This window comes from Petaurus breviceps, unplaced genomic scaffold (genome assembly GCF_028583685.1).
Source record: "Petaurus breviceps papuanus isolate PSGF00001 unplaced genomic scaffold, PetGlider_PUasm1.0 225, whole genome shotgun sequence".
Lineage (NCBI taxonomy): Eukaryota > Metazoa > Chordata > Mammalia > Diprotodontia > Petauridae > Petaurus > Petaurus breviceps.
The window spans coordinates 22,863,544-22,885,908 of record NW_027185889.1 but is presented as its reverse complement, the minus strand read 5'-3'; the positions used below and the strand labels follow the sequence as shown (position 1 = coordinate 22,885,908).

At 43.0% G+C, this 22,365-nt stretch overlaps 1 protein-coding gene across 2 annotated transcripts in view; it reads left to right on the top strand.

The window, feature by feature from the left end:
* The window catches only part of GNPTAB (N-acetylglucosamine-1-phosphate transferase subunits alpha and beta), a 92,221-nt gene that overhangs the window by 42,509 nt on the left and 27,347 nt on the right, over window positions 1-22,365 (top strand). For both annotated transcript variants that reach the window (XM_069095245.1, XM_069095246.1), the window contains exons 8-16: window positions 6,707-6,868; window positions 7,272-7,451; window positions 7,964-8,134; window positions 12,057-12,180; window positions 13,367-13,570; window positions 14,503-15,593; window positions 16,951-17,150; window positions 17,866-18,085; window positions 19,322-19,435. In XM_069095245.1, coding sequence (XP_068951346.1) covers window positions 6,707-6,868; window positions 7,272-7,451; window positions 7,964-8,134; window positions 12,057-12,180; window positions 13,367-13,570; window positions 14,503-15,593; window positions 16,951-17,150; window positions 17,866-18,085; window positions 19,322-19,435 — 2,466 coding nt within the window. The remainder of the gene's footprint in view (window positions 1-6,706; window positions 6,869-7,271; window positions 7,452-7,963; window positions 8,135-12,056; window positions 12,181-13,366; window positions 13,571-14,502; window positions 15,594-16,950; window positions 17,151-17,865; window positions 18,086-19,321; window positions 19,436-22,365) is intronic.

Sequence of the window (22,365 nt, the reverse complement as noted above, 5' to 3'; positions counted from 1 at the left end):
CAGCAGCTGGCCAGGCAAGGGCTCAGTGTGTCCTGGTGTGTGGATTGAGGCATTGCCACACAAGATTTGTAGTGAGCAATGCAGGGGTCAGGGGCAGCACACAGAGACCCAGTGATCATGCTTGGGTTAAATGGGCCCCCACCATGAAGGGGAGCTGGAGAGGGAGAGAACAGTCAGGGCTTGTCTGTGGAGCGGGTCCTCCTGGGGTCTTCACTTCTTTTGCATTGATTGGGCTGAGAGCTTGGAGCAGCACAAGCTGGGAGGGCTGCTGGATCAAGGAAGGAAGCTCCCAGTCCTTTGTGACTTGTCAGGACGAAGCACCTGAGCCTCCTGTGTAAGTTGGCTTAGTGTGAACATCACAGCTCCAGCTGAGTGACAGCCATGCACATACGGACCTGGACCAGTGTAAGGGCCAATGCCCAGCTTGTCAGTAGCATTTCCCAGTGTTGTTTCACCTGCTGGTGGGATGACGGGTCCAGGATCTGCATCCTCCTCCAGCTGAGTGATAAGGACACAGCGAGTGTGAGCTGACAGACCATTGGAGCCTTCATGGCTGTGCCTTCTTCATCTTGTGGCCAAGAATTATCAGCAGAATCAGTTCACAACTTTAAATAACCCCATCAAAAAGACGCTGAAGTTAGTTCTTTGTGAAGTTGCATTTGCTGCTTTTCCTTTATTTAGAGTGTTCACATCCCACCAGTTTAGTAACTAGAAGTTTTCTCTAGAATGAATCACATGTCAAGCTCACCAGGCTATTGTTTATGGGTTTCATATCTATCCCCTTTTCTATATGGACATAAGAACTGCCAGTTTGCAGGTGCTTGTAACAGCCCCTGCTCTTTGTGAATGCTTCAAAGATGAGAGATCGCAGCTCCCCATGACAGCCCCCCTTTCTCTCTGATTATGATTCACTTGGGCCTAGAGATCTCCTTTCAGTTCATTTAAAGTGTCTGCCTGCCTTCTTATCTCCCTCCTTACCTTGGGCTCTGAATTCTCTTTCAGCATATTCTATCCTTCTCAATTTTCAGGTTGTTCTCTTTCAGAGAAAAGTCAGGCTCAGAGTCCAAATTCATCAGGCTTATTACTTCCTTGTGTCCATCAGCATGGCACTATCTCCCTCAAGCACTGCATTTGTCTTCTTTCCTCCCCGTTTTGGTCAGGGCATAGCTGAGTCAGCCCTTTGCCTTGTCTTCCACATTTTTGGTAAACCATGGCTTGCTTCCAACACCTTTTATAAAAGCTCGTGCCCCTCTCTCTATCACATCTAGGTTATTTATGCTTCCCCCGCCTCCTTTAAAAAAACATGCTGCCCCCTAAAGATAGAGCCCATCCATTCTGACACCCGGCTTAGAGGCAGAGACTCCAGACTGTGGGGACTGGCCTTGCTCTGCCTCTTCCTTGTCATATTGCTTTGGCCAAATAGCCAGCCACCTGTGTGAGGTTGTGTTTCTTCCTGCTGTGAAATAATAGCCTTGAATTAGATATCGGTTCTTTTCATACCTGAAATAGGATGATTCTGGGATATATTTCACTTGGCAGCCACATTGGTTCCTTTCAATATGCCTTCCTTTTGGGATCATTGGGGATTGTATAAAATTCACAGTGTCCAGGATTATGCTGTGCTGCTCAGTGAAGAGAGGAAGCCAAAGTGTCCCAGTTCTGATCTGCAAGGATTTATTTTTGAGTAACCAGGAAATGTGGATATTTGTTTAAGCACATGATGGTGCCATTAACCCTGATCATAGAATTTCATACCTAAACAGACCCTAGCCATCCCCTTGTCCTGCCCTCTTATTTTACATGTGAGAGATTTTCTGCATTCATATTTAGAGATGTTCCTAGCAAGTTCCCACAGTGGAGCTAAACCGTCTCTTGTAGGCAGGGGGATTCTGGGACCATTTCACCTGATCCTTTTTTGTAAGAAATACCAGTAGATGTTTTTTCAAATGTGTCTTGATGTTATGCTGGTGGTATCTCATATAGAAGCCTCTTGCTAAGTTCAGGGGATCAGTCATCAAAGTTCTGGGGCCCTGTAATGGAAATGCAAATTTAAAGATCTTCCCTGCCCCTAGGCTAAAGTGCACCTGGAGCCTGGGGTGGGAGGCTTGTTTTTCAGTAGATACTTCTTGATTGGCCAGTGAGTCAATAAGGTTGTTACATTCTCTGAGCCAGGAGGCTATATAAGCCCTGATGTGTGGCTTTGTTTTGGGCCTCACTTGGAGAAGTGTTCTGTGGTTTGATATGGATTCTGGGAAGCCGTTGTCAAGAACCCCCCCCCCCCCCCCCCCACGGCTTTGAAAAACCCAGATGTTGATTTGATCCAAGAACCAGTGTGAGCAGCCACCCTGGGGACGCTGGGGTGCTTGCTGCTACAGGCCCTGTGCCTGAACACTGGAGGTACAGAAAGTCAGGAGAGAAGAGAAGCGGCCCCTTCTCCTGGAGGAGCCATGTGCGCGTGTGTGGGTGTATGTGCAGGGAACGGGGACTGTACCTCTTATTTCTTCCCTTTGAGGCACTTCCTCTCCCTGTGTAGGGTCCCAGGCACCTTCTCTGTCCCTGTCAGTCTGAGATCCTTGCCAAGAGCACCAAGAGGCACACCTGACTTTCCACAGTTTGGGTCAGAGGGGAGACTTGAACCCAGGCTTTTGGCTCTCAGGCTGATACTCTATATGCTTCCCCCCCAGTAACTTGGTGTTTTTGCAGATTTAAATGAATTCTAAAAAGATCAGGGGTTAGGTGTCCACTATGTACAGAGTTATACTTGGTGCTGGGGGTGAAACAGAGGTTAGTTCTCAGGAAGCTTAGAGACTAGTGGGGAATGTGAAGGCTCACCTGCTGTAATCTAGACTGAGACAAGAGAAGGTAAGTCCTGCTGAGGGCCAAGGAGAGGAGGCCGCTGCGGCAGCAGCAGTGGAGATCAGAGCTGCAGTGGCATTTCAGTTTAGGCTAATTTGAAGCAGAGGTGAGAATTGAGTGTGGGGGCCTGGGGCTAGGAGGTGGGACTCAGGCATGGGGGATAGTATGGACAAAGGCAGGGAGGTAGGAAAGGTAGTGAGAAGTGACCTCGTTTGGTTGACATGTCAGCAGCAGAGGAGAGTGATGAAAAAAAACTTTTGAGGACTTGGGCACTGAAGCAGAGAAGAGAGGGAACATTGTTGGATGGGCCTGAGATTCAGGGGAAGGCTTTGTGATAAGATGTGGAAGGCCCTGAGCATGCTGCAGGCCTGTGAGGCAAGCAGGCGGGAAAGTGGAAAGGGATGAGTGCTAGAGCCCAGGGTCACAGGAGGGAGGAGCAGTGCAGGGCTTGAAGGTCAGGTAAAGATCTTCCTCTGATACAGGGAGACCTTGGGCAGGTGAGGATGCCGAGGAGGGAAGCAGAGGACGCCCACACTGGCCCCCCCTCCCAAGTAGTAGGCTGTGCTGTGTCATCTGTAAGACTGGCTGAAGGAGAGGGGGCATGGAGTAGCAAAGGAGGGAGGCGGTAACAGTGGGGCACAAGGGCTGCCCCAGGCAGTGAGGGCTTGGCTGCCAAGGTCATACTGCACACTAACTGAGTCACTGCCATCTAATTAATCAGATCTCCTCTTCTTTTAGTTAACGTTTCACTTAATTTTTTTTCTTCCTAATCTGGAATTTTGTTGATTTAGGAGACTCTTAGTCAGGAAGCCCCTTGGAATATGCCAGAGCGGCTCCCACCCCGCAGCTCTGGTCTGGGCACACAGCTTCCTTCCCACTCTGCCACCCTGCTCTCTGACCTTTTTGTCCCAAAGGCTGGCACGTGGTCCTTGTGATTCCCTGAATGCTTTTTTTGGGAGTCACCACCTTCAGTGTCACTTTCTGCTGAACTTTCCATCACTCCACCTTAGCACCTAACTTGGGGTTCCTTAGAACACAGTCCCTAGTAAGAGTCCTTCCTGCCTTGCTTTTTCTTTGTCCTTCAACTTAGATTAAGTCTTTTTCCTTTTTTTTTCTTTTTGAGATAGTCAGGGTTCTCATATGTCACATAGCCATTAAGTGTCTGAGGCCAGACTTCAGCTCAGGTCCAACAGACTCAAGGGCCATGCTCATTCCACAGAGCTGCCTTGCTGCCCCCAAGAGATGAAATCTTAAGCCGGAGAAGTCAAGAACTTATCAGACTCTCTGTTCATCATATTCATGGTCCAAACCTATCCCCTCCACTTGTATGGACGATTACATATGACTACCATAGGGCATAAGATTTATAGTTAGAAGGAACCTTAGATCATTTAATTTATCCTCTCCCCAGCATTCCCATTGTATAGTTATGGAAATGGAGGCCAAGTGATGTTATGGGCCATAGCACCAATGCAGTACTTACAACGCCCATGATCACGATAGAGACCATGGCTAGAACTATCACATGGTGTTCGATTGCAAAATATGTCAAACTCTCCAGATAGAGGATAAAGTTGAAGGATTTAGACACCAGAAAACCAAATCCCAAAACCAGTAAGCCAAAGTACCAAAGATATTCAGAGGCCATAATGATGCTGAGAGCCACAGCATCCTTTAGCCTTCCCAAAACCAATATGTGATCAATATTTACTCACAAAACTGTCTAACTCTTTAATGAGTTCCTCTGTCTCCAACTGTCAGATTTGCTGTCTACCAGCTTCCCTGTGGGCTCTGCTTTTCAGCAAACTCCTTCCACCACAGGCTCCATGTGACTGTATTCAGCCTATCAGGGGGCAGAATTTGTCTTCACAGCAAGGGAGGTCTTCAAACTCCCCCCTAGGTCTAGTAAGGGGCAGGGAAGATCTTCAAATTCCCATTCCCATTACATTTGGCCCCAAGATCTTTCAAGTCCCTTACATAGCAAAAATACCTTAACAATAAATGAGAGTTTAGGGATAACTGGTGGAAAAATTGGTGTCAACAGAACTTGCAACAATATAACAGGGATAATAGAAAAACTTTGCACATAAAACAGTAGCTTAGGACGGGGGCTTGGGCATAGATTACCAAGCATACTCTTCTGACAGTCCCATTTAGGGTTTTGGGGAAATGAGATGCATCCCCATATTCCAGTTAGCAATGTGCCTGGGGCTGGAGGGAAGGAGGAGCCATGAACTGGACCTGTGATTCCATTGGCATAGGGCAGGGGGGTCAGACACATGATCTGGGCTGTGTGCAGTCCACAGCCCTCCTCAGCATGGCCTGAACCTGATTAAGACGGAATTAAGAAATATTTAACAAAGTAAATGAGCTCATAGGAGGACACAGATAATATTTTTAAATCGTCTGTTTCTTTTCAAGTTTGACTCCACTGGGGTTGGGAATGCTTGAGGAGAAAACTCCCATTAGCAATCCAGATGTTCTGTGCCCTGTGTCTTATATCGAGAAGTTAAATCCCTTGCCCAGGGACCTGCAGCCAGCAGGAGTAAGTGACTGTCCTCGAACCCAGGTATTCCTGGCTTTAGGCCAGAATGTTCTCTGCCATGTCCTGCTGCCCTTCAGGAGATAAGGTCACATTTAGCTCCTTTTCTGTTGCTTCACGTTTCCTTTTTTACTTATTTTATGTGACTTGACATTTTGTGGTTATGCACACAGGGCCTTCCAAAAATCTTGGAGTACCTTTGGGTAGTTTTGTTCTTGGCTCTGTTTACTCTCATTTTCTTGTAAAAATTAAGGATCTCCATAATAGCTGCTTTTTTACAGTTTTATGCGGCATTTTGTTCCCTCCTTAAATTCCCAGTTAGCCCCTGTGAGATCGGGTTGGCAGTGCTCTTGCAAACAGACCTAGCCTGCCTGGGTCTCCTGTAACATCTTTGATTTCCTTGTCTTATGTAAAGAGCTAATGGACCAGAAGATTGCATCGGACTGTGTTAGGTCTTTGCTAGGTGATGTGAGTGGGGAAGAAGTGACCGGCTTATCCTTCACGTCTCACATTTGTTTTCTGACTTGGTATCCACAGTGCCTGATTGATCCATTGATTGGTGACCTCTTCCTCCTTCCCATAATTTCCACCACTCGTAGCTCATCTTTTATTTCTCTTCCAACTTCTGTTTATTAATTCAGGAAAATCTTTTCATTTCATTTGTGAATCCCAAAAATGACCTAATAATGGCTGATAAGAAAAGTAGGAATGCTGTCAATATACCCCTGTAAGAGAAAAGAAAAGCTGTGAATTTTGGGGCGTGGGAGTGTTGGAGAAGTAGCTATACTAAGCCTCTATCGTTCTCAGTTTCTTCCATCTGTGCCTGGTTTATCCTGTGGGGTGTGATTTGGAATTTGTCCTCTTCTGGAGACCCTTACTTATACCCACATGTCCACCTTCCATCCTTGGTATCTTTTGTGTTATTCATTTTGGCTGTGCCCTTGAATACTATGAGTCTTTGATTGAACCACATCATGCAGGTCACGTGGGGAGCCCTCCATGGAGCAGTCTGGCAGTGCCTTGGCCTTGCCTGTAGGCAGCCATGTGTCACTTTGGTTTGTCATTCAGAAACCTGTTACTGTCTTCATTCGGAACGATTCCCCAGAATTCCGTGTGGGAAGAGGGAAGGTCTGTGGCCAGTGGCCTGATGGCATTCCAGCATTGGAATCTTGGAGGATTGTTCCCCCACAATTTACTGTATTGAGGAAATACACCGAAAACGTGACTTTGGAAAGTCTGAAGTGACTCTTCATCTGCCTGGAAACTTTCTTATAATGTCATTCTGTTCCTTATAATGTCATTCTGTAGCTGCAGTTGTATTCAGAAGCCAGCGTGGCCCTTCTGAAATTGAATAACCCCAAAGGTTTCCAGGAATTAAACAAGCAAGCTAAGAAGAACATGACCATTGAGGGAAAAGAGCTGACCCTTAGTCCTGCCTATTTGTTATGGGATCTCAGCGCCATCAGTCAGGTAAGCAACGGAAGGAGATTGTTAAAAGTTAGCAGTAACTAGAATCAAGGACTTAAAAAGAAAAATGAAGACTCCCCAGACTGTGGCATGTGATGCCCACTGCAGTCGACTGACAAATGATTGGCTGTTTCTGCTTCTCCAGGCTCCTGTACTGCTCCAGCCTCTAATCCCAGCTTCAGTGGGGGACAGTAGAGTCAACCATGACTGGGGAAGAGCCCTGAGGGCAGGATGGGGAGAAGGGAAGGGGCTTCTGGGGAGAGAGTTCCTCTGCCCTGTGCAGACCCTGCTGTGTGCACTGAGGCAGAGCATCACACCCAGGCTGCTGTTTGTGGAAAGTTTCCTTTCTCAGCTGTGCAATGGAAGAGTCTTTGAGCTCATCTGACAGGTGGAATGGTTCTTGCAGTCTAAACAGGATGAGGATATTTCTGCCAGCCGTTTTGAAGATAACGAAGAACTGAGATATTCTTTGAGGTCCATAGAGAAGCATGCTCCCTGGGTGAGAAATATTTTCATCGTAACCAATGGGCAGATTCCTTCCTGGCTGAATCTTGATAACCCTCGGATAACTATAGTAACTCATCAGGTAAATGTCCTTCCATCAGGTGGTCAGTCACCAAGCATTTATTAACCGCCTGTTGCATGCTAGGCATTGTCCTCAGAATACAAAGACAGAGCAAAACTACCCCCACTCACAGGAGCCCACCTCTGTGCCATTTCCTTTTCATATCTTACATTGTGCCACAAGGATTGTCTTGGTCACCTCAAATTACTGTGCAGAGTAGCCAGGCTTTACATTTAGATTCTACTGTGAAATTTATCTCCCGTTTTTTGATTGGTACTCAGGCATGAGGTCACCAGAATGAGGAAAGACAGTCGGGAGGTGAGGGGGGAAGCCTGGAGATGCCACTGCTCTGCAGGGAAGGAGTTTAAGGGAATCCCTCCCTCAGAGGCAGAATGGTCTCCTGTAAGTCAAGGAAAATTGGTCCTTGAGTAGGGGAATTGCTAGGGGAACTGTCAGGAGTATTGTTGATATCGAAAGAGTGTTTTAATAAAATAGCAACAACAGTCAGTGCTTTCTCTTCTTTGTCTTCATAGGAGGTGTTTCGGAACCTGAGTCACTTGCCTACCTTTAGCTCCCCTGCTATTGAAAGTCACATTCATCGGATTGAAGGGCTGTCACAGAAGTTTATTTACTTAAATGATGATGTGATGTTTGGGAAGGATGTCTGGCCAGATGATTTTTACAGTCACTCCAAAGGTCAGAAGGTGAGTCGAGCTTGGAGTGGAGTTTCTACCTAGACTCGAAGTCAGGCCTTTATCGGGTCACTTCCACACTGTGCTAGACACTCATGGCCTCAGTGCTGGGCGGGAGCTAATAACTTTTTGCTACAATAATATGGAACCTGCTGTTAATGGAGGGGTCAGACCCGCCATTAGTAGCAGAGTCTTTGAGGTGTTCCATCCTCAGCAGCTCAGAAAATCAAAGAGAAAAAAAGACAGAAGACTGAAAATGTGCCTCTCCCAAATAGTTTGTGTTTTTTCCATCCATTCTTGTCCTGATTCTCCAAGTTCCTTCTGTCCAAAGAGAGAGCTGCCGTTCCATTTAGAGCAGTGACTTTTTTTTCCCACCAAAGTGAGATTGCTTTATATTCTATTTCCTAATACTGTTATGCAATTGCGTGTTTATTAAAAAAAATACAAGCTCAGTATAGGGTCTCTCATAAATCCTGACCAGCAACTGGCTTCTGTGATAAAAACCAATCAAACCAGTTGAACAATCCTACAAGTCCCATACTTTTATTGTATTTATTTTTTAATTTAGTATTTATTTTTCTCAGTTACATGTGGAAACAATTTTTAACTTTTGTTTTTAAAACTTTGAGTTTCACATTTGCTCCGTCTCTCTCCACCTTCCACTCCCCTATTGAAAAGGTAAGCAGTTTGATATAGGTTATACATGTATAGTTATGCGAAACATTTCCATAATAGACACGTTGTGAAAGAAAACCTAGACCAAAAAAAACCTCAAGAAAAATAAAGTTTAAAAAGTATGCTTCAGTATGTATTCAGACACCATCAGTTCTTTCTCTGGAGATGGATAGCATTTTTCATAAGTCTTCAGACTTATCTTGGATCGTTGTGTTGCTGAGAATAGCTAAGGCCTTCACAGCTGATCATCTTACAATATTGCTGTTATTTTGTACACAGTACATTTTACTTTGTATCAGATCATGTAAGTCTTTCCAGGTTTTTCTGAGAGCATCCTGCACATCATTTCTTATAGCACAATAATATTCCATTGTAAACACATGCCACAGTTTGTTAGGCATTTCCCAATTGATGGATATCTCCTTAATTTCCAGTTCTTTGCCCCCAGAAAAGAGCTGCTATAAATATTTTTGTACATATAGGTCCTTTTCTTTTTTTGTTTTCTATCTCTTTTGGGATACAGACCTAGTAGGGGTATTGCTAGGTCAAAGGGTATGCAGGGTTTTATGGCCCTTTGGGCATAGTTCCAAATTGCTTTAAAGAATGGTTGAATCATTTCACAACTCCACCAACAGTGCATTAATGTCCCATTTTTCCCACATCCCCTCCACCATTTAAAATTTTCCTTTTCTGTCCTAGTAGCCAATCTAATAGGTATGAGGTCCTGCCTCAGAATTGTTTTAATTTGCATTTTTCCAATGACTAGTAAATTAGAGCATTTTTTCATATGACTGTAGATAGCTTTGATTACCCTACATGAAAACTGTTCACATCTTTTGATCATTTATCAATTGGGTAATGGTTCTTATTTTTATAAATCTGATTCAGTTCCCTACATGTTTGAGAAATGAGGCTTTATCAGAGGCCTTTATCAAACTTGCTTCAAAATTTTTTTTCACAGTTACTATTACTAACTATATTTCCCTCCATCTTATTTCCTTACCTGTTTATTCCATTCTCTCTCTCCTTTCACCCTGTCCCTCCTCAAAAAATGTTTTGCTTCTGACTACCCCCTTTTCCAATCTGCCCTCCCTTCTATCATACCCCCTCCCCCCGCCTTCTCTTATCCCCTTCCTCCCCTACTTTCTTATAGGGTTAGAGATTTCTATACCCAATTGAATGTGGATGTTATTCTCTTTTGAGCCAATTCTGATAAGAGAAGATTCACTCACTCCCCCTTACCTCCCCCCCTCTTCCCCTCCATGGTAAAAGCTTTTTTCTTGTCTCTTTTTATGTGAGATAATTTACCCCATTCTACCTCTCCTTTTCCCTTTCTCCCTGTACATTCCTCTTCCACCCTAAAGCAATGGCTTTCAATTCTATAGGTTTCTGGGGTTTTTTGGTTTTGTTTTGTTGGGTTTTTTTTTTTTTTTTTGGCTTTTTGGAGGGGGGAGAGTAAGGCAATTGGGGTTAAGTGACTTGCCCAAGGTCACATGGCGCGCACGTGCGTGCGTGCGTGTATGTGTGTGTGTGTGTGAAGTGTCTGAGGCCAGATCCGAACCCAGGCCCTCCTGAGTCCAAGGCTGGTGCTCTACTCACTGCACCACCTAGCCGCCCCTAGGTTTTTATTTTTTAACATATATTCATATCTTCCAATTATTCTAATAACTGTCATGTATACAAGCAAGTTTATTGTTATTAAAAAATAGCTCAGTACCACATAGGACTTTTAAAACTAGAAAAATATCACAATTCCCTAGCAATTTAAGAATTTCTACTCAGATTTCTGATAGAATCTTAAGGTTGAAAGGGTCGATATTGAGCTTTCATCTAAGTGTTTACCCAGCATGAGAGAGGATTGTACATACAGACTTTCTAGAATAGTCTCAATTTCAAGGAAAAAAGGTATAATTTTTAATGCGGCTTGCTCTGTAGGGCATTTAAAAGGAATTGAATGGAATTAGATTATTACTTGTACTCATTCTTGGTTGAGATGCAATCCCACTGGTCCAGAGTGAATACCTTGACCTGAGGCCATCTTGTCACGTGGTTGACCTCTTGTAGTGCAAGTGTGATCTTTAGGCACTTTATGGAACTTTAGCCTGCATTGGCTGTTGGGTGTTAGGCATTCATATGTCCATAGAATGTCAGAGCTAGTGGTCCTTAGAAACACAGACCCATGCCAGTGCTTTTATAAATGAGGACATCTGAGCCCAGAGAGTCAGTACTTAACCAAGATCTGTTACACCATTTGGAAGGAAACCTTTGAAGTTTGTAAAACAGAAATGAGAGACAAGCAAAGGCTACAAATTTCCTTTGGGTCCAGGGACTCACAAAAATTAGTTATGATCTGGGATTTAAGACCTGAACCCCCAGACCCTATGTCCTGGGGTGAGCCAGGGAAGTCATGGTGACTGTCTTGGCTCTGAAGGGTTGTCCTGTGGAAGAGGATGATCTAGTCTTACTCTGTAGGCCCCTAGAGGGTGCCAGTGAGGTGCAGTTACAGGGAAACAGACTGAGTTTTAGTGTGAGCAAACTAGAGCTATCACAGGTGGAATGAGGTCTGGATGAGCCTGGGCATGGCTGCCCTGGGGTCAGGGAGACCCTGAATGAGCCCAGGCAGGGATACCCTGGGGCCCAGGAGACCCTGGATGAGCCCTGATGCTGTAGGGCCAGAGAGAACCTAAATGAGCCCTGGGCAGGGATGCTTGGGGCCAGGGCAGATAGCAGGCTCCTTTGCAGCAGGTAGGATTCTGCACTTGAGGAGGAGCTAGTAGTCAGTCTGTTTCCCTTACAAGGACACTTCACTTGTAGGAGATAACTCCTTTCTGAATGATACAAAGCCCAGGCAGAAACAGAGCTAACCTCAGTTTTTCTAGACTCAGGGATGGTTATTCGATGTTTAGATTTCAAGAAGCTGTTCTCCTGAGGTGCTGGCTACAGGCAGAGTAATTAAATAGGGTAAGGGAGGAGGGGGAAGGGGCATCACAGGAATAGAGAGAGAGATGGAAGAAGGAGAGGGGGAGAGAAAGAAGGGAAGGAGGGAAGGTGATCAGCAGAACAAGGAGCTAAATCATATTCTCTAGTTGCTGTTAATGAATTTGGAAGCAAAATTTGTCAGCTGTTCAGACTTTGGGTAGTTGAAATTCGACAGCATCTAACACTTGACTCTTTCCAAGTGTCTAGTAGATAGTTTTTTGGAGCCTTGACCTGTTGGTAGAGATACTAGAAGTTAAAAACTTTTCTTATTTTCCTGTAGGTTTATTTGACCTGGCCTGTTCCCAACTGTGCTGAGGGCTGCCCTGGCTCCTGGATTAAAGATGGGTACTGTGATAAGGCCTGTAACAATTCAGCATGTGACTGGGATGGAGGAGATTGCATCGGTAAGGATGGGCACAGATACAGCAAGGTGCTCCTGTTACAGTTACTGTAAAGCAGACAGCGTTAGAGCTTGGACAGTTATTCTGAGCACCTCTCTGGGCTTCAGTCTCATCTTTTACTGAGAAGGCATTTTCTCAGTGTTAGCTTGGAGTCTGAGAAACCTTTTTGTTTATTTAGAGAGAGTAAATCTGGAAGGCCTCAGCTGCTGAACCTGAGTTGCTGCTGTTGATTTCTTAAAAAATGTAATGCTGAGTTGCTATTGATTTCTTTAAAAATGTAATGGCTTTAAGGTCTCCAAAGCACAGCTGGCTGGCGCAGTGGTTGGAGTGCCTGACTTGGACTCAGGAAGACTCATCATCCTAAGTTCAAATTTGGCCTCAAACACTTCCTAGCTGTGTGACCCTGGCCAAGTCACTTGAACCTGTTTGCTTCAGTTTTGTCATCTGTAAAATGAGCTGGAGAAGGAAATGGCAAACCACTCCAGATCTTTGACCCCAGATGGGGTCGTGACTGAAAAGACTAAACAACCAAAAGATGCTCAGTCCTGAACAATCACCACAAAGCACATTGCTCACAACAGCCTGGTGAGATGAGGGACTGTGGGAGTTAAAGTTACACCCTCTTTACAGAGGAGATACCTGAGCCTACAGAGGGATCTGCCTATAGTCACACCCCTAAGACCCACCTGAGTCTGCGCTAGAGGCTGTCTCTAGGGGGTATGTGTATACTCATGGCCCTGTCTGCACTTATTAAGGACCCACTGTGTCCTAGACCTTGTGCTGGGTTAGGCCTGGGGACACAAGGTCAAAGAATGAAACAGTGCCTGCTTTCAGGGATCTTTCATTCTGTTGAAAGAGACAAAAGAAGTACAGCTAATAAGTGAATGTGAAATGAATTTAAAAGGAGTAAATACAGGCCAGCTAGAGAGAGGGAGCTCTAGAGATGTGGCATATAGGGAAAGGCTTTGTAGAAGGTGGGGTTTAAGTTAGATCTGCAAGGAAAAGAGGGATTCTGTGAGGTAGAGGTAAGCAGAGAGGGCATTCTAGGCATGGGGACCAGCAAGTGCAAAGACACAGAGGTGGGAGATGAGTATCAGGTATTCAAACAGAGGAAGTCACTTTCGGGAACAGAAATAAGTTCATTACATTTTCAAAACAGTGTGTTCAGAATCGGTCTCATCTCTTTCAGGTAATAGTGGCAGCAATCGATACGTTGCTCCTGGAGGTGGCCACAGTGGCGGGGCAGTTGGGCCACCCTGGCATTTCGGTGGTGGAATAAGCGGTGTTTCCTACTGTAACCAGGGATGTGCCAATTCTTGGCTTGCTGATAAGTTCTGTGATCAGGCGTGCAATGTGTTATCTTGTGGGTTTGACGCTGGCGACTGTGGGCAAGGTACGTGACCTGCTGATGGAAGGGATGAACATGTCAAAAAGCATTGAGTTCTTTTTATAAAGGGGCTCTTCTCTGTAAAATTACATTTTGGCTCAGAACCAAACCATGGTACATTTTTAAGTTGGGACTGAGAGGACGTGGTTCTTTGAATAATGTAGAAACTGAACAGTTTCTTTTCTTGCTTTTACTGGCATGTGGTTACTTTAGTGTACCTTAGTTTTCCAAAATATTGAAAACAAGATAGACACTTATACAGAAACAATGATAAAGTTTCAGGATGGGGTCACACTGATAGCTCTATAATTTGGCTTGAATGTATTGCATTAGAAATAGACATATGAAATTGGTCATTGGAATATACTGGTATAGTGTCTTGTCTCCTTGGGTTCTGTGTAATGCCTGATGTTCATGAAGCACCTACTGTGTTCAAGGCATTGGTTACTGGAGTATAGAAGTGGAAACTGGTACTTTACCTATCTCCAGGGAGCTTAGACTTTCATGGTAAATAATATGCACACGCACGCGCACACACACACACACACACACAACGACAAATCAGAATGTTCTGAGTACATCAGAGGGAACCATCACAAAAAAAAAAGGCACAAAGAATTCTTGAGAGGGATTGGAAAGGAATCACTTCTAGTTGGGGGTAGATGACGATTAGAGTCTTGAGGGCTGAGGCACAAAGGAAGGATTGCAGGTGGTACTGTTGAAGGTGGCAGAGTCAGTCTCAAGTGTGCATGCACATGGGCCAGTGTTTGAAACTTGCCATGGGCTAGCAGTGAGAAGTAAAGAGAAAAGAAGACAAAGATCTACCCCTGCTCCCTTTTTCAATACCAGGTCTGTGATTTCTTTGGTGTGGGGAACTCCCAGGGCTGAACTTCCTTCTCCTAGTGCAAAACATTCAAGTGCCGTGGTATTTTTTCTAGATCATTTTGATGAATTATACAAGGTGACTCTCATCCTGAACCAGACGCACTATGTTATCCCCAAAGGAGAATGTCTCCCCTATTTCAGCTTTGCGGAGATTGCCAAAAGAGGAATTGAGGGCGCCTATAGCGACAGTCCAGTCATCCGCCATGCATCTGTTGCCAACAAGTGGCAGACAATCCACCTCATACTTCACAGTGGCATGAATGCCACCGTCATACATTTCAACCTCACATTTCAAAATAAAAACAACCAAGAGTTTAAAATTCAGATCACAGTAGAGGTGGACACTAGGAAGGAGCCAAAATCTAATGTCACCACCCAGAAGCCTCATTCCAGTTCGGCTAGCCCCACCACACTTCTGCCAGAGGCTGAAATCCTATTTGAAGATGTCCCAGAAGAAAAACGTTTCCCAAAGTACCAGAAACATGCAGACGGCTTTCAGGAAACTATAAAAATACCCCTTGTAAATGTCTCCAAACTTCCAAAAGAAGTCCAACTGAGTCTGAAGAAGCTGGACGTGAAGCTGGAGGGGGGCGACATCACTCTGAAGGGATACAACTTGTCCAAGTCTGCCTTGCTGAGACCATTTCTGAAAGGTGCACCAGTCATCGAAATAAAAGCTAATCAGATTGTAAAAAGGGAAAAAGACAACAGTCTGCAAGACCCTGTGAAAAGCGAGCGTCACACCGACCTCCCCAAAGAAAACCCAGGAGATGCTGACGGCGCGAAGAGAGTGGACTTCCCAGCTGAAGGTGCTGGCAAGACAGTCAAGGTGGATGAAAGGCATCAGGATCACTCTTTACCTCAGGACTGGACAAAAGCTGCTTCTGCAACTCAGAAAATTGGAGATGGCATTGACTTCAGAGGAACGACCACTGTCCCAACCCAAGACCAAATGGCCCAGGGAAAAGTACTGTTAGAGAAAGCCAAGGAACAGAGAGGAACAAGGCTAATTGACGGGCATGCCGCCGACCCTGACCTTGGCAATGGAGGAGTAAGACCTGGAAGAAAACTTCAAGAATATGCTGGGAGTTATCCAGGCTTCTTGCCTTGGGAAAAAAGGAAGTATTTCCAAGATCTTCTTGAGGTAAGGTCACATTCAGCATCACCCTGTCTTGTTTACCAGGAAAAAAAAGATCATTTTACACATACTGCCCAGGGTTATTCATCATGGGGTGCTTCATGTAGAAGATGGAGCTTGAGCTGTCTCCCAGAGGAAGGGAGGGGGCTACAGAGGAGGAGGAAGTGCAGGAAAAGACGTAGTAGGACAGAAAATGAAGACTTATTAGTGGATGGACTCAGCCAGGTGATGTTTCTTTTGTTGTTGGGACTTAGAATCTCCTTGTAGGTGACTCCCAGGGAGGAAACTCCCCCCCTAGGGGATGTCAGGGACTGCTCTTAGCTTAGTAGTCCCAGTGCATGTTGCTTGGTGCATTGAGAGGCTGAGTGAATTGCTCAGGATCGTGGAGCCCGTATACAGTAGCGGCAGGTTGTGAGCCCAGATCATCTTGATTCCAAAAGTACTTCTCTACTCATTGCCCCACCCCCACTACCTGCCTGCTTTCCTCTCATGAAAAATTGGGGAGGGACACAGCAGTGTCAGAGGAAGACAGGATTGGGGTGATGGTTCTATTGAGCGACAAAAGGGGGGACACTGCAGTGCAGTGGGTGGAGAACTTGACAGAGCATCGGAGGACCTGAGTCCTGGGATGTCCCTGACCCGCTCTGTGCCCCTAAACAAGTCACTTCATCTTGGTAGGCCTTAGTTTCTTCTGCTGAATTAGGGTTGCAGACTAAATGATCTCTAATAAGCCACTAATATGGCGGGATTCTATGGTGTCTCCCAGTTGGGCAGCAAGAACACTGGGGTTCTTACAGCACTCCTTGTCATACATTTCAAACTTGGGCTCTTTTAATTGTCCTAATTGCTGATTTATTCAAATGAAGTGAGATTATGGTCCCCATGTCTTCTGCCATATTTGTGGATAGTTTAGACCATCCCATTTTGTATTTGCCAAGGTAACAAACCTTGATGTTGAAGTCTTCTTTCTCTGCATTTAAGCTCCTAGGAACCATCCTTTTTTACAGCTATACAATTCTTAACTTGTCCATATTGACTTCTGATTTTGTGTGTTCTTCAGAGCACGGACAGACTCAGCTTTCAATATCAGTAGAAAAACAAAATATGTACCAGTCCATAATAACGTTGGAAAATGTGATTGCTTCAGGAACAGCCCCTTCAAAGCACTTTCTAAAACTAGACTCTACAGTTGCTGCTGCCCAGGCAGCCTTAGACAATTCAAAGCCATTTTATCTGAAACTTAGAATGCTGGGTTTTTCCTTCACCCATCATCATTACTTCTTTTCATAAAAGATTACCCAGTTCTCTCTTTTTCGGTCATTTTCATTTTATAATCTTCTCTATTTTTTATGGATTTCTTTAGGAAGAAGAATCATTAAAGAAGCAATTGTCGTATTTCACGGAGAGCAAGTATGTTGGAAGACACCTCAAAGATACGTTTGCGGATTCTCTCCGATACGTCAATAAAATTCTAAATAGCAAGTTTGGATTTACATCTCGGAAAGTCCCCGCCCATATGCCTCATATGATTGACCGCATCGTTATGCAAGAACTGCAGGATATGTGAGTAAAAGTGCCTGTTTCTAGACTTAAATGTCCACTATGGGATTTATAGCAGCAGGATTTGATGATGTGTTAAACTAGTCATTTAAACCAAAGCAAAAGTCATCTCTGCTTGGATTTTGTTTGTTTTTTTTCACTTTTTAAAAAATGGACACATAATTTTTACATCAATTCTAGACGTATCCTTCTCTTCCACCCTCCTCCACACATCCTACCCAGTGAGCTATCTTATATAATATTTTAAAGTATTTTTTTCTTTCCCCCCAATTACATGTAAAAACAATTTTTAACAATTTAAAAGTTTTGAGTTCCAAATTCTGTCCTTCCCTCCCTCCACTCACCCCTCCCTGAGACAGTAAACAATCTGATATAGGTTATACATGTGCAGTCATGTAAACCATAATATAATAAATATTTTAAAAGAGAGATGGAGGAAAAGCCACTGAGCAAAACAAACCAACCAACATGTCACCTGTGTCTGACAGTATGTGCATTATTTCATAGCCATAGTCCCCTAATGAAAGGAGTGAGTTGGTTTTCTCAGCTATAATCCAGGCCCACCGCGCTCTTCAGAATCATGTAGGAGGCAGTTTGTTCCTCCCTTTATGTTATTGTAGCCATGCATATGCTTTACTAGCCTGTGCCTCTCTGTTTTAAGGCACACTGATATTCTGGATGTAGCCGGCTCTGACTCTCCTGTATTATATTGGACTAGGTTTCCTGAAGAATTTGACAAGACTTCTGTACACAAAGTGCGCCATTCTGAAGACATGCAGTTTGCCTTTTCATACTTCTACTATCTCATGAGTGCATTACAGCCGCTGAACATCGCTCAGGTTTTCGATGAAGTTGATACTGACCGGTCCGGCATCTTGTCAGACAGGGAGATTCGGACACTAGCTACTAGGATTCATGACCTGCCTTTAAGCTTGCAGGTACTTACTAGAGATGTCACTATTGGGGGTGGTTGTGTTCTTCGGAGGGTTGCTAGGAAGGGAAGAACATGGACCTTTGTGTCCTACTTTAAAACAGTTATGGGCAATGTTTTTAAAAAATCCATTTAATATTTTATACAGTGAGATTTATACAGTGAGACCTAGGAGGAATTGATTGTAGTGGTTACTCTGCAAAATTACACCTTGGATTTTTAAGATTTTGCTTTTGTTCCCTCAATAGATTAAAATTTCATTGTGACCCAAACAAAAAGTAATGTAGATTTGTTAGAAAAAAGTACTTGCCATTGTCTTTTTTTTTTTTAACCCAAATTTGAATATAGCCTGAGTTAAGACTAGCTCTTATATAAAGTTTGTATTTTTCTGTTTGCTTCTTTAGCAGGGCAGATTTTTTGAGTCACAGCACCTGGAAAAGACCATGCTAAAAATGCAATTAAAATAGTTTTCCATTTCCCTTTTCATGAGGGGAAGGCCTTTGGGCTCTGTGGCTTGCCTCATTCAAGCTTTGGACTGTTCCAGGCAGGGCTAGATCCATAGATCAAAGCTGGATGTGACTTATGAGGCCATCTAGTCCAGCCTCTTTTTATACATGAATAAATTAAGGCTCAAGAAGATGAAAGGACTTGCCCTAAGTCACACAGTGCCCGATTTGAGCCCCATCCTTTGCAGAGTCAGTGTTCTTTCCTCTGTCTCCTTCCTAGAATGGAGAGGAATGGAAGGTGAATTGAGTTGAAGAGCTGTGGGAGATCTAACCACAAGAAATGAAAGAGAAAGGCCATGCCCCCCAAAGCCATGAAGGGCATGCCTCTTCTTTCACCTTTACAATCACGTTTGAAATCCCATCCATTTGGAAGAATGCTTGGAGATTTATATGAAATATTTGCTTTGCTTTAGTCTACTTTGGCCTTGGGAGAAGGGGGATCAGAGAACAAACCTTTGATTTCCCTGGGATAAGGAACTTCTTCCAGGAGAGATGTCTTCAACCAGTGCACATTAGCAATTGTTTTGCACCAGCTCTGTGTACTCCACAAGATGCCTTTTCTATTTTTAATTGATTTCTTAATGTTTTTCTTTTTGCAAGATCAACCTTAAATATATTCTTTTAGCTATTTTTGGCTACTTCACTCTATTGCTGAATAGCATTTTTAAAAAAAAGCAAATGCCACTAGTCCCTGAAATGCTTATAACTTGTTTATTCTTCTTATTTTCTTATGTTAGGATTTGACAGGTCTGGAGCACATGTTAATAAATTGTTCTAAAATGCTCCCTACTAACGTCACTCAGATAAACAACATCCCTCCAACCCAGGAAGCATACTACGACCCTAACCTGGTAAGAGAATTTCCTAGAACAGCATTTCTCACAACTGTAATTTAAACCCAGAAAATAGTGGTTTCTTTGGCTAGAGTTCTTGTAATCATTTCTGTAGTGTACAGCCCTGGCCACACGTGATGGCTTGCAATGCCATGCCATATGTGGTCCAAAATCAGTTCTTTCTGACTCTGGTTTGCCTTGTGTTTCTGTTTTCCCATGATGTTACATCCCACATTAACTTTGTTTTGGTTAATATTTCAGTTGCTTTGCTTATGCTTCTTCATTTCATAGAAGTAACAGGGGGGAAGATGGCCAAAACAATATCCAAAAGTAAGGAAAAAACATGACCAGAAGTAAACATATGTCATCCTCCAAGTTTATCAGTAATGTGACAGTTCACCCATGCAGAGATGATCGTTGACTGTGCATTGGAACATCTTAGAGAAGTGAAATAAAATTAAGACTTGCTAAGTGTGTAAAGTTATTTATTTTGGATAAAAATGGATATCTGTATGGATGAAATATCACTTGCCAAGAGCCCAATATCCAAACATTTAAATGTCAAAATGGATCTTTTGGGGGCAAGGGGAACTGAGGGAGAGGGCAATTATTTGTGTTACAGAGGGATTCACAGCAGAATTACTTTAAATAATGAAATGCCTTTCGTATATCTGATTATCTTTTATTCATCCAGTCACTGATTATTTTTGGTTTCTACTATCATAAAACAACAAAGGCTACTTTTAGACCAGTAGGTGTTTTTATTTTATTAATGTCTCCAGGATGCAGTCCCAACAATGGCATTACCAAAGCACAAGTTAGATCGTGTTTGGGATCCGTGTTGTCGCCTGTCTCTCTCTGCCTCTTGGCTTACTGTATGACACAGAACACATTGCTTCACCTGTCTCTCATAGCCTTACGTACTTCTTCCATCCATGGGAAAGAATGACAGCCCATGCTTTGTAAATGACATGTGTGCTAGAAAAATGAAAGGTTACACCGAATGGCTGTGTGTGAGGGTGGTGTTTGATCAGCAGGAGTTGTTGGGGAGCTGTCAAGTCTGTACCTGGGATTTCAACCATGTAGGGAATGCCTGTTGTGGAAACTGCTTGGCATTACAAATCAGCAGCCCCTCTATAACTGAGCACCAAACTGATGCACCAAAAGCATAAGGGATTTGACCACGGTCTCATAGCTGGTATTTGTTAGAGGCTACACTTGAGCTCAAGTGTTCCTTCCTCCAAAACCAGCCCTAAATCTACTCCTTCATCCTATGCTTCGTGTCTGGATCACGAGTTTGCCAAATTGTTCTCCATAAAGCCCCAGTCAATTAAAGAACAGTGTAATTATCTATTTTCCTGCAGCCTCATTAATACGAATTTTTACTTATTTTTGCCCTTTTGGGAACAAAGGTGCTAACTTAAAAAACATTTCAAAATAATTTTTCTTAATTTGAGATTTTGAGCAATTTTTCAGATAGTCCTTAAAAATCTGTATTTTCTCCTTCAGAGATTGTCAGTTATGACCCTTGACTATCTTACTGTTGGATAATTAATGATTGTGACTTTCAGAAATATGTACCATTATATTATAGATTCTGAATGTCAAATTTTGATCGGATGTATTTACTACAGATGTTTTCTCCTAATCTTTTCTTTTCTGGGAAGACATAGGTTTTTGTCATACATATTCCTTTTATCTTTATAGAAATCTAATCTGTTGATTTTGTCACCATTAGTTGATTCCATTTGTATAATAAACAATTTTTCCTCCACAAATAAGATGAATATACTTCCATTTTAGAAATTTAAAAAAAATTTAAATTTCACTTATTTTAGAAATAACTTTAAAATCTCCTAGTTTACTGATCCAAGTAGAGTTGAGAGTAGCATATGGTAGGAACTATAGATTTTTCCCCATATAGTTCAAATACATACAAGTTTTTATTTTTTTTTTCTAGGTTTGTTGTTTTAATCTTTGATAAATCCAATGTTAATTTCTATATACATTTGATTCTGTTTTTGGATTCTCTGTTCTCTTCCACTGATTTACTTTTATTTTTTAAAATTTTTTTTAAATTTTTAAAGGTTTTAAAAAATCTGCTGTCAGATAATTTTAGTAATCTCAGCTCTATGTTAAGCTTAGTTGTTCCATTTGTATAATAAACATTTCTTCATTCCTTCCATCAGATCTTTTTCCTAGAGCTTCTTCTCTTGATATCTCTCCTTGTTCTTCCCTGTGAATTTTGTTAGGGTTTTACCTGATTTTGAACCAGTGATACTTGAGTATCACATTAAGTCAGCATGTTAATTTGGGAAATACTGATATTTTTACTTTATTTGCTTCACATGGCCATATGCATGGGAGAAAGAGCAGTAATACTGTTTGGGACCTTGGTTGCTTATTTGCATAACTGAAGGGGGCACAGATTCCTTTTTTTGGTCTATGATCTATGCTTGTTCAGTTCTCTTTGCATATTACCACAAAATCTGTAGTTGTTGTGATCATGTATTTTTTTTAGCTCCCACCTGCACCCTGAAAGGAACATGCAGTCCTTTTAACAAATAAGCAGAGTCAAACAAAACAAGTCTATATGTTTACTATGCCCCAAAATATTTTCCACATTGGGTCTACTGCTACCCTGTTAAAATATGGGGAGCAGACTTCATCATCAAGCCTAGAATCCTATTGGTCAGTGTCCAAATTCTAAACCTTTTTTCTTTATAGTGTTGTTTATTGTACAAATTGTTCTTCTGACTCAGTTCCCCTTACTGTTTGTCCTTCAAAAAAGTGTTCCCAGAATTTCCTTTTGTCGTTTCATCACTCATATTCCATTCCTTTTCTAGACTAGCTACGTAGCTATTCCTCAGTTGATGGGCATCCTCTTTGTTCCCAGTTCTTTGCTGCAACAAAAAAAAATGGTGCTATAAGAAATTTCTTTTTTTCTC